The sequence below is a fragment of the Mchenga conophoros genome, linkage group LG12 (genome assembly GCF_057382185.1).
Source record: "Mchenga conophoros isolate Kocher_MC1m ecotype Shallow Benthic linkage group LG12, M_conophoros_male_GT1.1, whole genome shotgun sequence".
Taxonomy (NCBI): domain Eukaryota; kingdom Metazoa; phylum Chordata; class Actinopteri; order Cichliformes; family Cichlidae; genus Mchenga; species Mchenga conophoros.
The window spans coordinates 4,548,223-4,560,800 of NC_140537.1; the positions used below are offsets into that span (position 1 = coordinate 4,548,223).

At 43.9% G+C, this 12,578-nt stretch overlaps 1 protein-coding gene and 1 long non-coding RNA gene across 2 annotated transcripts; one reads left to right on the forward strand and one right to left on the reverse strand.

The window, feature by feature from the left end:
* Positions 1-200: 200 nt before the first annotated feature.
* On the forward strand, positions 201-6,803 carry LOC146561942 (uncharacterized). Its single transcript, XR_014894584.1, has 2 exons — positions 201-1,808; positions 4,785-6,803. It is a non-coding gene; the product is annotated as an uncharacterized LOC146561942 (long non-coding RNA).
* LOC146561943 (fatty acid synthase-like) lies at positions 6,250-8,823 on the reverse strand. The gene is made up of 4 exons (XM_085293401.1): positions 8,440-8,823; positions 8,211-8,309; positions 7,519-7,770; positions 6,250-7,391 (listed from the first exon to the last, which is right to left on the reverse strand). Exons 1-4 carry the CDS (start codon positions 8,527-8,529, stop codon positions 7,254-7,256), a joined length of 579 nt encoding a protein of 192 aa, XP_085149527.1. The 5' UTR covers positions 8,530-8,823; the 3' UTR covers positions 6,250-7,253.
* Positions 8,824-12,578: the final 3,755 nt, after the last annotated feature.

Genomic DNA, 12,578 nt, shown 5'->3' on the forward strand with positions numbered 1-12,578 from the left:
GTTGTCCCGTATACCAATTTGTCATTCTTTGTGAAATGCAGATGCATAAAACAGTTCTATGCAAAACATGCATGCTACTTTCATGCTGCACATTCTACAACAAACACTTATTTTGTGTGCATTTGTCTCTTTCAAACAGGTGCCGGTCCTCACCTCTGCAGTGCTGCCGTCTCCTGTAGCGCTGCATGGTTCTAAGCTAAGTTTCCTTTCCTTTTTCTGTTCTCTTAGATTTGTCCTCAGGTTTGAAGTGTCTGTGTTGTGCAGCTGGTCTGGTCTGTCTCTAGACAGTTCAGGCTGCACCCACTAGTTAAATGGTGGAGGCTCACAGCGACATACTCAACACACAAGTTTTTGAACTCTGCATGAGGGTTTCTCCGACGAAGTGAGGGCCGTGAGGCACAGCTCCCCGTCCCCCGGTGACCCTGCTAGGTCCACCTTCTTAGGGAAACCCTCTGCAGAGGAGCTGACAGAGCCAGGAACTTGTGAGTTGTGTGTGTCCACTCAGGCATCATTCATGCTTGTTCTGTAGGCAGTTCCTGTCAGAAGGAGGCGCAGCAGGAGCATCGGGGGGCGGAAGACGGTGCCTCAGTGCCTCTCTCCTTCTGACATTGTTAAAGAAAACACAACAAATTTATAATTATTTATAACATAAACGAGGGAGCGCTGTTTACAGATACTGAGAAGTATAAAATCTGAATCCTTTCTCTCGTTTGCTCTGAGGCGCGGGGGGGAAATATCGACAAGTCGATCAACATCATCTACAGATACATTCGACATCTCGAAAAATGTAAATTGCCACTTGATTCGTCCATTTGGTTGAAAAACCCGACCGTGAACAAGGAGCGAATATCACACCGGAAACTAAGCGCTATGCGCCGGAAGTAGCATATGCTAAGGCGCACACAGGTCTAAGTTATAGGTCTAAGTTCCCCATAATGCACTGGGTGTTTCTTCTTCACTCAACATGTGTTAGTAGACCTCTCTGCATTCAGCCCGTCTGCCCCTCATCTATCGATGGATGTTTGTTAGAGGCTTTGGTTCCCACTGTCGCTCACAGACGGTCACCTAATGTTTCCCTGTGTAACTGCAGGGTCTTTGCCTTATAACATAGAAGTAGCTTGAGGTAACTGTTGTTATGATTTGATGCTGTGTGTGTGTAATAAAGCTCCCTTACTGACAGTGGGTCACCACAGCTTGTAGCTCCATGTATTTGATGTGGCACGTTTGCCCTCGCTGACACAACCCTAAAGGGATTTGTGTGTATGAATAAAGTTTATTGTTCATACAGTTCATTGCCGTATGTCTATGAAAGGCTGAATGAGGGTTGTAGCTCCCTCAGCAGCTGTGGAGCGATGGCTCGTGGTCACCTGATTCAGCCCTGGAGATGTGGTTGGTTAGACACGCTGCTTTAGTTGGACACTACAAACCACACTCACCTGTTTACACAAACACATACACACCTTTTGTGTTACAACCACCTTGTTACACTCAAACACCAGATGATGCATCTGAGCCAACTAAGGATTCACTGAGACTGAAGCTCGAGATCATAAGAATTTGAGGCTCAGCTGATACAGTATCATAGGACAATCCAACCATTGTATGTCAAGAGACTATAGGCAGTAAAAGCTCCATCTGGAGGAGGAACGACGTGGTTCAGAGCGTTGCCTCCTGCAGCTGGTGACATGTTCAGATTTCAGCTCTGTCGGTTAGAAAGTCTGTTTTTGTTTTTCATCTGTGTGTTGCTCTTTCATCCTTTTGTTCTTCCTCTTTCTTGCATCAAGCTGGCTGACTTCACCACTGATGAGGTAACCATGAGCAGTAAGCCTCGTGTCGCTCACAGTTACATTTAACATAGTGCGATAAACACACTCAGTCTTTATAAGGTACATCCTCTAAAGGTTCACATAACAGACAAACAGGATAATAAAAATAATCTGGTTCTCTGCAGCGTCCTCAGATGAACAACACACAACATTATTAGACGTCTCAGTATTTGTTACACTGAACACAAATATAAACACAACACTTTTGTTTCCATGAGCTGAACCGGATCCTGACTGGTTTTGCGACATGTGTCATTGTGCTACACATGTACGGCATATTTCAGAGTGGCCTTTTATTGTGGGCAGTCTCAGACACACCTGTGCAATATTCATGCTGTCTAATCAGCACCTTGACATGCCACACCTCACAGGTGTGGCATGTTAGACTACTTTTAATTAACTGCTTCAGCCCACTTACAATGAAAATGTAACAAAAAATCTTGTTCCTGACCTGTGCAGTATGTTAACACTATTGGAAGTAAAAATAACTCTAATTTTGAAAACACAACTTTCTTTCTTTCTTTTTTTTTTAATAAAGCTCTGACTTGTATTATGAGTCTGTGGTCTGGGAGAGAGTCTGTAACTCTGTCTGCAAAATACAGGATATAATGACCAATGTTGGGCAATTAATTATATAGTTACTTCTTCAAAAAAGTAACCGAGTTATGCAAACAAAGTTTTTTGCAGCTGTTTACCTAAAAATGTAGCCAAGGCGTTTTTTAATTAAACATTTCAAACTATTTACAGAACAATCAGCTGTTCTGCATCAAATCCGATGCCACACAAATTATTTGTGCCACTCCAAAAAATAATTTGTGTCCACTATGAGATGAAGGAGAACAACAGCCTGATACCTGCAGGACAACAGCAGATGTATCACTGCTGTAACACCTGTAACATTCAGCAGTCGCCTCATTGTTCTGACACACACAACAAAACTGCTGACTACACTACACACTCACTACATAAGATTTGCGCTAAACGTCGCAAATCTCTCACATCTCCAAGCACCGCCGTCACTCCTAAAACTTCCTCCCGTTTCTAACCCTTGCCATATAATTTTTGATTGGTCCACATGGTACATTTTTCCACCAATAGGAAAGGGTGGTGGGGTGTTGTTTTTGCTCACAGGCTTTCGAGCGTTTTCCTTATAAAACGGCGTTTTCACCGTTTCTTCCCGCAGTAAATATAAACAACGACAGTATTCAGGAAGAAAACCAAACATTGCAGATATTTTTATCATAACTCTGGTTGTACGCGGCCGATCAACACAATTTAAAAACTGGTATAAAGTCCACACTTTTCCCGTCAGTTGTTCCGTCTGTCCTGCTCACATCTCCAATGGTTGTACACGTTGTCATTAACGTGGCTTCACTCCACATCAGCCGCTTTGCTAAAACACCGGTGTCGGCGCATAAGGACGCGTCAGAGCCTGACAGCGACGTTGATTAGCTGCGTATATACGAATGTGAATCGCGTGATTGGCTGGACTACGGGATAAGGTGGCCTCGTTCTAATCCCATACGGGAGCAGCCAGTCACTGACTAACACTGCAAAACAGGATTGTTAAAGTTTTCATTTTAATTTCAATTCAGGTGAATTTCTTTTTTTTTTTTTTGTGCGCGCAACGCAGATTTTCTGTGCAGAGACCGTGCCAGCAGTGCGCAATTGTGTACGCGCGCAGCTTAGAGGGAACATTGCTTGCGAGTGTCGGGTCTTTTGTGTTTGTAGAAAATGTTTCATATCTCTGAGTTAAGCTCATGGAAAACAGGAGCAAAAGCAAAAGTGTTGCGTTTATATTTTTGTTCAGTGTAAATGATAAAACATCAGGTTTGACCCAGAATACAGTTTGGTCCACATGGTGGCGCTGTGAAAAGTGCGCGCTGTACTGGTGGCACCAGTGTCCCCAGCCCACAGACCAGTGCTGCCACTAATCGAGTTTCATTAGCAGCATCTAAATGCTGTTTAAAGGTGGACTTCATCTGTCACACAGGAGCAGTTTGGCTTCGCTTTGCTTAAATAATGACCTGGTGTATTTCTGTATACACACCTGCTAAGGATCAGGTGACTTTTATAATAAAAGGTTAATACGTGAAACCTTAAAAATAAAAAGAGCTGTTTTTAGCAGTATTTAGGCTGCAGTCTGTGTATTATGTCCATGATATTCTACATTACAGTAAAAACAGTAATTATATAAAGAACAGATGGATCAGGATCCTGTCTGTGTCTTTACTATGATCTCAGCTGATAATGAGGCTTGAAAGAGACATGTTTGAACTTTTGCATTGATCAGACAAATAAGCCTGCATGTTTGCATGAGCTTTACCTTTAACTGTAAAACATGAAGCCTTTATTATTAAAAAAACAAAACCCTTTTGGTGTCATACAGGTAAGAAAGCAGCGAAGCGTTTTTCTCTCTAACAGACCTTTCATCTGTTTTCTCTGCCGTTGCTCTGATGGGACCTGCAGGGTGTTTTTGGTGACGTGGAGGTTTGCACAGTTGCTGCCTGTGGTGTGTGTAGAAATGTTCATGTTCTAGTCCCACTGTGAAGCACATAGACGTGTCCTGACTTCCTGTCTGTCCCACACTCTGTTGTCTCTGTTTGTTGCTGCCAACAGTACAAGTCATCTTTGCAGATTTTACTGAATTAACAAAAACATTTTTACTGAAAGACTTATTCAGTAAACACGTTTGTTACACTGAGACTGAAAAAGAGATCCCTGTTTACGCTCATAGAAAACGAGCCTCTGTTTTACTTTATTGAAATCATTTCTAATCACAGACAGGATCAGCAGCGTGCAGCTGCAGTGAGGTGTTAGTAGAGGAGCTGTGTTTGTGAGCTGTAGTCTGGATCAGGTCTCTGTGGGAGACTCGGGTTACAGTACTTCTGAATATCACACAGCACATTTCTTCAGAATCGGTTGCTGTTTGCTAACATTTGACCTTTGCCCTTTTAGGCTGCCCTTCTGGCGCCCGTCGATGAGGACTTGGGATCTGACAAGAAGCAAACTGGGGAAAGCAGCAGAGTACCAGACTTCCCTCCTCCAGCAGGCCGGGAGATCTTGTTGCGCACCTGTGTGCCGCGACCAGCAGCGTACTCCAAGGCGCTGCCTCAGCGGCTCTTCTGTGTCCTGATGAGGGAGGAGTTTAGGTTGGCCGGAGCCTTTTCCACAGACACGTCCTTCTTTTAAGTCCTGTGAACAATTCACACCTGGGATAAAGATAAGTGAAGGACACAGGATGGAGACTTTCACATAAAACAATAAAGCTGAATTGAACTAAAGTGAATAATTTGAAAATGACTCAGTGTTTTATCAGCGACACGTTACCGCAGCCTTTTAAGATCACTGAACCTGTTACTTCAAAAAACAACATGTAATGTTGAAGGGGACAAAGAGTTAGTTCATGTTTGACACTGATGTTAATCAAAACTTCCAAGATCCAGGTTGAATAAAACAGCATTAGGTGTGTGATTTCACTCTGCTCCACACACCTGCGTGCTCCAATCAGAGACACCAGAGGAACAGGTGATGAATGTGATGGGGAAGCATACGCAGGTGTGACATACAGAGCCGTGGGAATTACAGGACATTATTACTGTTGATATATTCTCAGCGATCAGCTGTTAGTGAAGAGCATGAAAACCTTACTGCACGTCGGTCAGCTCAACTTAGCTCGCTGGATAATTTACTTGTCAGCTTGAAAACATTTAACTTTAACAAAATGTTCACCAACACGGGTCAGTGTAGGTCACTGAGTCATCCTGCACACTAGCCCTGCCCCGCCCACCTGTGTTTATACACCTCTGCAGCCCCTCCTCCTTCAGCCGGGACATTTGTTCTAGCCTTCATTCATAAACTCGGCTTTCTAACATGCAGCTAAAGTTCAGTCTGCATGCTCGACCCACATACTCCTGGTAGCTGAAGTGAAATACTGCTGTGCGTAAGGGTCGGGCGGGTGACCACGTCACCTGGTCATGGGGTAAATGCTGCGGCCGGGTTCAACTCTGACCTGAGGCCCTTTATTTCTCCCTCCCTGCTTTGCTGTCTGGTCTTCATTGTGCTATTAAATACAGACAAAAAAGTTTGTTCTCCTCCTTCCATCACCACCTTTGTTGCATGTAGAAAAGTGTCATATAGAACCAGTCGTTACTTTAATGGTCTGAACTAAACGGTCGGGTGGCGCCAACAGCGACTAAGAATTTTCTGGGCCAACAGGATTTGTGTTTCAGTCCCTGATAAACTGACCCATCCTCTAAAAAACAAAACCCAAAAACTATATTTACAAGATAAATGATCAGAAATAGTAACGACAACAAAAGCACAGGAATCATAGATCCAACGGGACAGGCTCGTTACAATGAAGGAAAACACTGAGCGACTGTTGAGGCCCTTATTAGTCCTACAAAACATAACAGAAATGTTACAATAAAACACAGAGGCCTTTATTGTCACGTCCATCGTACTGTGACTCCTCAGCACATTCATCTCCAATCAGCAGCTTCCTTCACTGACCCAATCACAGGTCTCAGGCCAGCTGTTGTACTCAGGTTTGGATTATTTGCTGAGGTTTTAGATCTCTGGACCAAAGCCTTTAAAAGGAAACAGTTTCTCAGAGGTTACATCAGTAAATATGATCTCACTGTTACAGTGATCATTCACATCTCTGATTAACCTCTGAAGAGACACATTTGGTCCTTAGCGACGCCTCTGTCACAGGCGTCTGTCAGAACAACAGCGTGTGTTTGACACAGTCCATCATGAAGAGAAGCAGTTTTTCTTCTGAATTAGTGAAATAACTGGTCTGTAAATTACAGTAACACGAGTGTCATTGTTAAAACACAGTTTATGAAACACTTAATTTGTTGTTAACTTATTGACAACGTAAACATTTGCTGGTTGCCACTGTAACTGATGACTGTGTGGTCACATGACTGAAAAGTAAACAAATATCACAAAATAAAGAAATGCCTCCAACTTGTGTTACGAGTAGTTAGTGTGCAGAAACACGGCTGCAGGGTCAGCCCTCCCTCCACAGTCGCTCATCAGGCTGGTCGCAGCGCGTTTGCCTGTCTACTGATGTCTGCATGAGCAGAAACACCAATTTGAGTGATGTTATGTAATTCAGGATTCAATCAATGTGTCAGTGTTTGTTACTTTGTTACATTCATTTTTTAACCACGTTATTTTGTTGTGGGATGAACTTCTGCAAACAACAACATATGGCAACAAAAAACAAAACTTGCAGTTGGAATCGATGGAGCTGTGAGATGATGGGATGTCGACTGGTTCACTAACCATTAACATTTGGGATATTAGGATAACAGTAGCGTGTAAACATAAGCAGTGCAAACACTTCCTATAACGACACATTTACAGTCTAGTTTGGGGAAAGCTGAGGAATTAGGGTGAAGAGACGGTGGATGTTTAACCCTCCCTTGGTTTGACAGCTCGCTCAGCCAGCGAGTTATGAATGATGTTCTTGATAGACTCCGCCCCCGCGCCTTCTAGGAAAGTGTGGTGATCTCCCTTGATGACGTGGACCGACACCTCGCCATCACAGACCTGAAGAAAGACGCAGTACACAGTTTGAACATTGGAAGGCTCAGACAGAGTTTATAGAAACACACACAAGCGCACACACGCACAGTGAAGATAAGTACTACAGACTGATGTAAATGTGCATCGGTACCTCGCTGAGCTTATAGTCAGCTCCCAGGTTTTGCTCATATTCGCTGCTGGTTTCGGCGCGCAGCAGCTTCACGCTGCCGTGGTATTTTGCAGTAGGTACATATGCATCAGCAGCCTTTAGCTTGTAGTAGAAAGCGGAGGCTGCAAAGTGCAGTGAGTCTCGGTCGATGTCCTTGTGAGCGGAGGTGATTAGGTCCACGGCCACACTGACGCGTGCATTCAGGTCTGACAGCGGGAGCAGAGTCTCCAAAAGCTGTAGGATGTAACCATGGAGACGACTGTAAGTTCATAGCAAACGTTACCGCGTGCTCGCGGAGATATTGTTGTTTTCAGAAAAGTAAGTGACACATAATTAATGAACATCACAGATCTTATGTATATGAAAATGCAAAATGAAGATGTTTTGATATTCAGGAGTTACAAATGTCAGCTTTCAGTGAGAAACTGTACGAAGGTTTGATTTAACCGCATGTTTTACTTTAGTCTCCATAACAGCTCCAAACATCACATCATTGTTGAGTCAAACCTGCACCACACACAGACTGTGCTGGAACAGCAGCTCCAGACTGTGTTACAGTCACCATCTTTACCTTACAGGCGCCGTGAGGCAAAAGCTCAGGTTGTGTGGCCTTTAACGCTGATGCCACATAAAGGAATACTTGTGTGTGAACCTGTGGGTCAGAGACAGTATACCTTGTTGTATTCAATGCCAGTGAACTGCTGGATGAAGGCACACAAGGCTTCAGTCTCAGCCTCAGACTCGTTGCCGGGTGTTAGCTTGGCTCTGTAGCTCTGCAAATCAAAAACACAGTTAAACCTGTTCACATGCAGATCATGTGACCAGAGCTCATCCTTCAAAACCAACATCACACACGCTATACAGCATATACATGAAATAAAGATGCGCGAGTGTTTCTCTGACCTGTGTGTACGCTGCCACATATGAATGTGAGCCATCAAAGAGAAACAGGAACTCCACAGGCTGATTCTGGGTCTGCAGCTGAGAGCACATTTCAAATGCTACACAGGCACCAGAAGAATATCCAGCGACTCTGTACGGGCCGTCCGGCTGCACCTGCCTGACGCAGCTCACGTAGTAGGCAGCCAGGGACTCAATGCTATCCAGAGGAGCAGCTGCAAAGGAAACACATGAGGGGAGTTAGTTTGGCTGCACAGTGACATAAACAGCTGATGCACAACATGTGAGTGACAAAGGTCTGAGAACAGAACCACAAACTTTTAAACTGTGAAACAAAGAAAACATGAAATCACATCAGGTCTTTGGTTTTCCTCAGGCCATTATGGAGGGAGCTGTATATGTACAAGTGTTTGTAGTTTCACCTTTGAACAGTCAGACTTTCAGCTTTAACACATTTTGCTGTTTAACAGTTACACACGTTTTGATACACATGATTGTGACACCTGGTGAGGACGCACACTCATCATTTGATGACAAGTAAGGACACGTAGTTTCCACGATGGTTCAAAGTGTTGATTTTGTGTTTTAAAGTTTTTCTCTGTGACTGTAAAGTCATTTTAATATGAGCCCCATTATGCTGACAAACCCACGCAGACGATGCACACAGCTCAGCAACACCAACAAGCCTGAAACTCAAATGACATGAAAAGTTATCCATGAGGCGCCAAAACACAACAACAGCTGCAGCAAAGGCTCTTTGTACTGTAAGATGAAGATCCTACAAAAGTAGAAGCCTCACAAACCACATGTAGACTGGTTGTGCAAACTCCCACAGACCCTGCAGTCGAGAGGATAACAAGCTGCTCCAGTGATCATGACCAGGACACAAACTGCTTCCTCCTGAATCAGAGGCCTGACTGACAGACACACCCTGGCATAGAGGAGGCTGAGGAGTGTGACAGTTGGAGCACACGCTCAGGTCTAGGTCTTTAAACAGGGGAACCACCACCCCAGTGTGCCAGTCCAGAGGCAGCATCCCAGAGCTTCACGCAGCGCCGTGTCAGCCAGGACGGCCCTGCAACACCCAGATCCTTCTCATCAGCCTCAGGTCTGTCCTAAATCCTAGCAGGAGCTACCACGACGCGTACCACAAAATGCATCGCACTGGTTCTTCCCAGTAGTTGGAACTGGTTGTCTGCTTGCCAATGAATCCTGCTTATTGGTTCCACTTGTGCTACAATCAGGACGAATTGTAGTGGGTTAGGGTTAGCTGGATATGTGCTGGATATGTGGTGGAGGGTAACTGCAGGAGAAGAAGCTAGTGGGGGAGTAGAGCAGGGGAGGATGTGGGTCCCCGGGGCCTGCTGGAGGGCAAGGGCCATGCCCGATGTGAGTAGCAGCAGGGCCAGTGCGCCCAGGAGCACATCTTTTTCGACCGTAAGGGAGACAGGAGGCCGACTCACTGCCTCGGCTAAATGGAGAGGGAATTTCAGAAGGGCCAGGGCACAAGCATGGACCTTTTTCAGCTGTAAGGGAGACAAGAGCAAGGTGTGACGTAGGTCCCCGGGGCCTGCTGGAGGTCCAGGTCCACGCTCGATTTGAGTAGCAGCAATGGCCAGTGCACCAGGAGCACATCTTTTTCGACTATAAAGGAGACAGGAGGCCGAACAGGTCTCTGACCCTTCAGCATAGACAGGTGGCTGAATGGGCCCCTTGGGCCCTCCAGCCGAGACAGACAGCTCAAACGGGTTCCTCTGACCCTTCAGCGGAGACAGACACCGAACCAGCATGTGTGGAGACCTCTGGCAGTGTGGACACTGGCTGGAGCTTAGTGGCACATTGGCTTGGCTCAGGCAGTGGTATGCAGTCCTCAGAGGGCTGAAAGTGTTCTCCAACACATCCAGCAGAGGACAGAGGACTCTACTAAAAAATCCGACTCTACTAACCTATCAGAGGCTGCTTAAGATCAGAATGCAATCATCTGCAGTTTTCTTCTTAATTAACAATAAACTTAGTGTATATGTACTCCTAAATTTGATGAAAGTGATAAATAATAGACAGCTCTCTCTCTCTCTCTATATTCTGACATTTAACTAATTCAAAAGATATTTCAATATTTATTTATCTAAAACAAAACAAGTTAGAATAGCCTTTATTGTCATTGTACAGAGTACAACGAAATTGGAGTGCCACTCCCTTGGTGCAAGTTTCAATAATAAATATAAATGTAAAATATAAAAAGTACAAAAAAACAATCGTAAGTACTCAAACAATAGTTTGTACAATATATACAGGATAGCAGCATTAATATAATGACAGTATGAATAGCAGCATAATATAATGACAGTGACGGTATGGAATAGGTTCAATTGTTTTTGTTCTTATTTACTACGGTGATAGCTCTGGGAAAGAAGCTATCCCTGAATCTGTTTGTCCTGGTTTTATGTGACCTGTACCGTCGGCCTGACGGTAATAGTTCAAACAGTTGGTTGCTGGGGTGAGAGTAGTCCTTGATGATATTGCCAGCTCTGCTGAGGTACCGAGAGTTTGCAGTGACCTCCATGCTGGGCAGAGAGCAGCCAGTGATCTTCTAGTTGCAAGTTCACTCTAAATTGATGTTTAACAGAAAAAAAAAATGTTTTTATGTTTTTTCCCTAAAGTGTATGTAAATATCTGGTTTCAGCTGTGAATATACTGCTGTGTATTGAAAGTCCTCTTGTTTTGCATAGAAATATACTGAACAACATACAAAGCATAATATATAAAATAAAATCTACCTGAGTTTTTTCTTTGAAAGAAGCCACTTATGTCAATTGTTGTGTTCATCAGTACATAACTGAAACCGATTACAGTGCTTTGTTTAGCCGTGGAGGGAAACAACTGAAAATATGAAATAAACACACATGTAAGCTAAGACTCTCTAAAAAAACATCATTGTTGTTGTTCGGATTTTCATTTCCCCATTTGTTGATTCACTCCAAGAGCAAGTAACGTAATATGGGTCAAGTGATCAGTTTGATATCAATCTTTTGTGATACACCGTCATATTTACATTATTTGTACAGTATGAATGATTTGCTTTGGCACCTGGTCAAACTTAAGCTCTCCTCTGTCTGCCTGTCTACGCTTCTCCTGCAGCAGTTTCTCCCCCCTCGCTCACATGCGTAAGTGCTATGCTCAGTCACCCAGTGCCTGAGCTCAGATCATACCAAAATTAGGGTGAATTTACGACTGTGCGCTATGTGCTTCGAATATTGTGTGTAGTTTTTTGTTTTATACAGTTGGCAGTCAGGCATCAGTAACAAAATCACCAGGCTCACAGTAGACAGATTCACAAGAAATTCATTTGGGCTTAGAAGGAATAAAACAAACAGAATCCTTAATTAAGCTTGCGTTAGATTGCAAAATGGTCCCAGATGAAACAGTCTTAACAACACGAAATGCACAGTTCTTTTGTAAAGGTTCTTTTTATTTGGAAGGAAAAATAAGCACAGACAGAGTCCCCAGAAGTGTCCAAAAAGTGATTTATTAAACACACACAGTTATACAGTGTGGGAAGCCGGTCTTCGATCTTCTCTGCTCGTTACAGAAAGCTTTATAGCCTAATATGACGTCAGAACATTTCCTAGAACTCAGCTTCTCAGAAACCTAACACTTTCTCAGGCTTTATGTTCCCAGATATGGATGAGGGAAAACATCTGGTCTAAACAATTGTGTGTCCGAGTGTGCAGTTTGTGAGATTGTCTGTCCAGGCCAACAAAAGGTCGCTGTCCTCATCTGACTTTACTTTGGGCCGCCTGGAGCCACAGAGATGCTGGTGGTTTTTGCATAATAGAATATTACAGAGGAATGTGTCTTATTCTGCGTGCTCTGGAATACAAGATTAAGCAGATTTACTAAATGATAAATGATACATGATAATGGTGATGATCAACTGATACTAAGTGATGCAGACTAATGAAATAATAATGAAATAATGGCAGTGAAATTACATGTTTTTCTTGACAACTCCTCCTCTTGGGCTCGCTTGCGAGCCCAACTTACACCAGGATTTGTCTCACTCCTCCGTCCAGCCTACAATCTCCCTCAAAGGCATCATGGACTCCGGCGCAGCTGAACCTGCTGAGCCTGAGCTCAGGGCT

Bases quoted from the DNA above. Each gene is read 5' to 3' on its own strand.
- LOC146561943 (XM_085293401.1), bottom strand. From the start codon at position 8,529: ATGTGCTCTCAGCTGCAGACCCAGAATCAGCCTGTGGAGTTCCTGTTT. The intron at 7,771-8,210 runs GTATACTGTCTC...TACATCCTACAG, and splicing joins CTGGCATTGAATACAACAAG to CTTTTGGAGACTCTGCTCCC. The intron at 7,392-7,518 runs GTACCGATGCAC...GTCTTTCTTCAG, and splicing joins CTGACTATAAGCTCAGCGAG to GTCTGTGATGGCGAGGTGTC.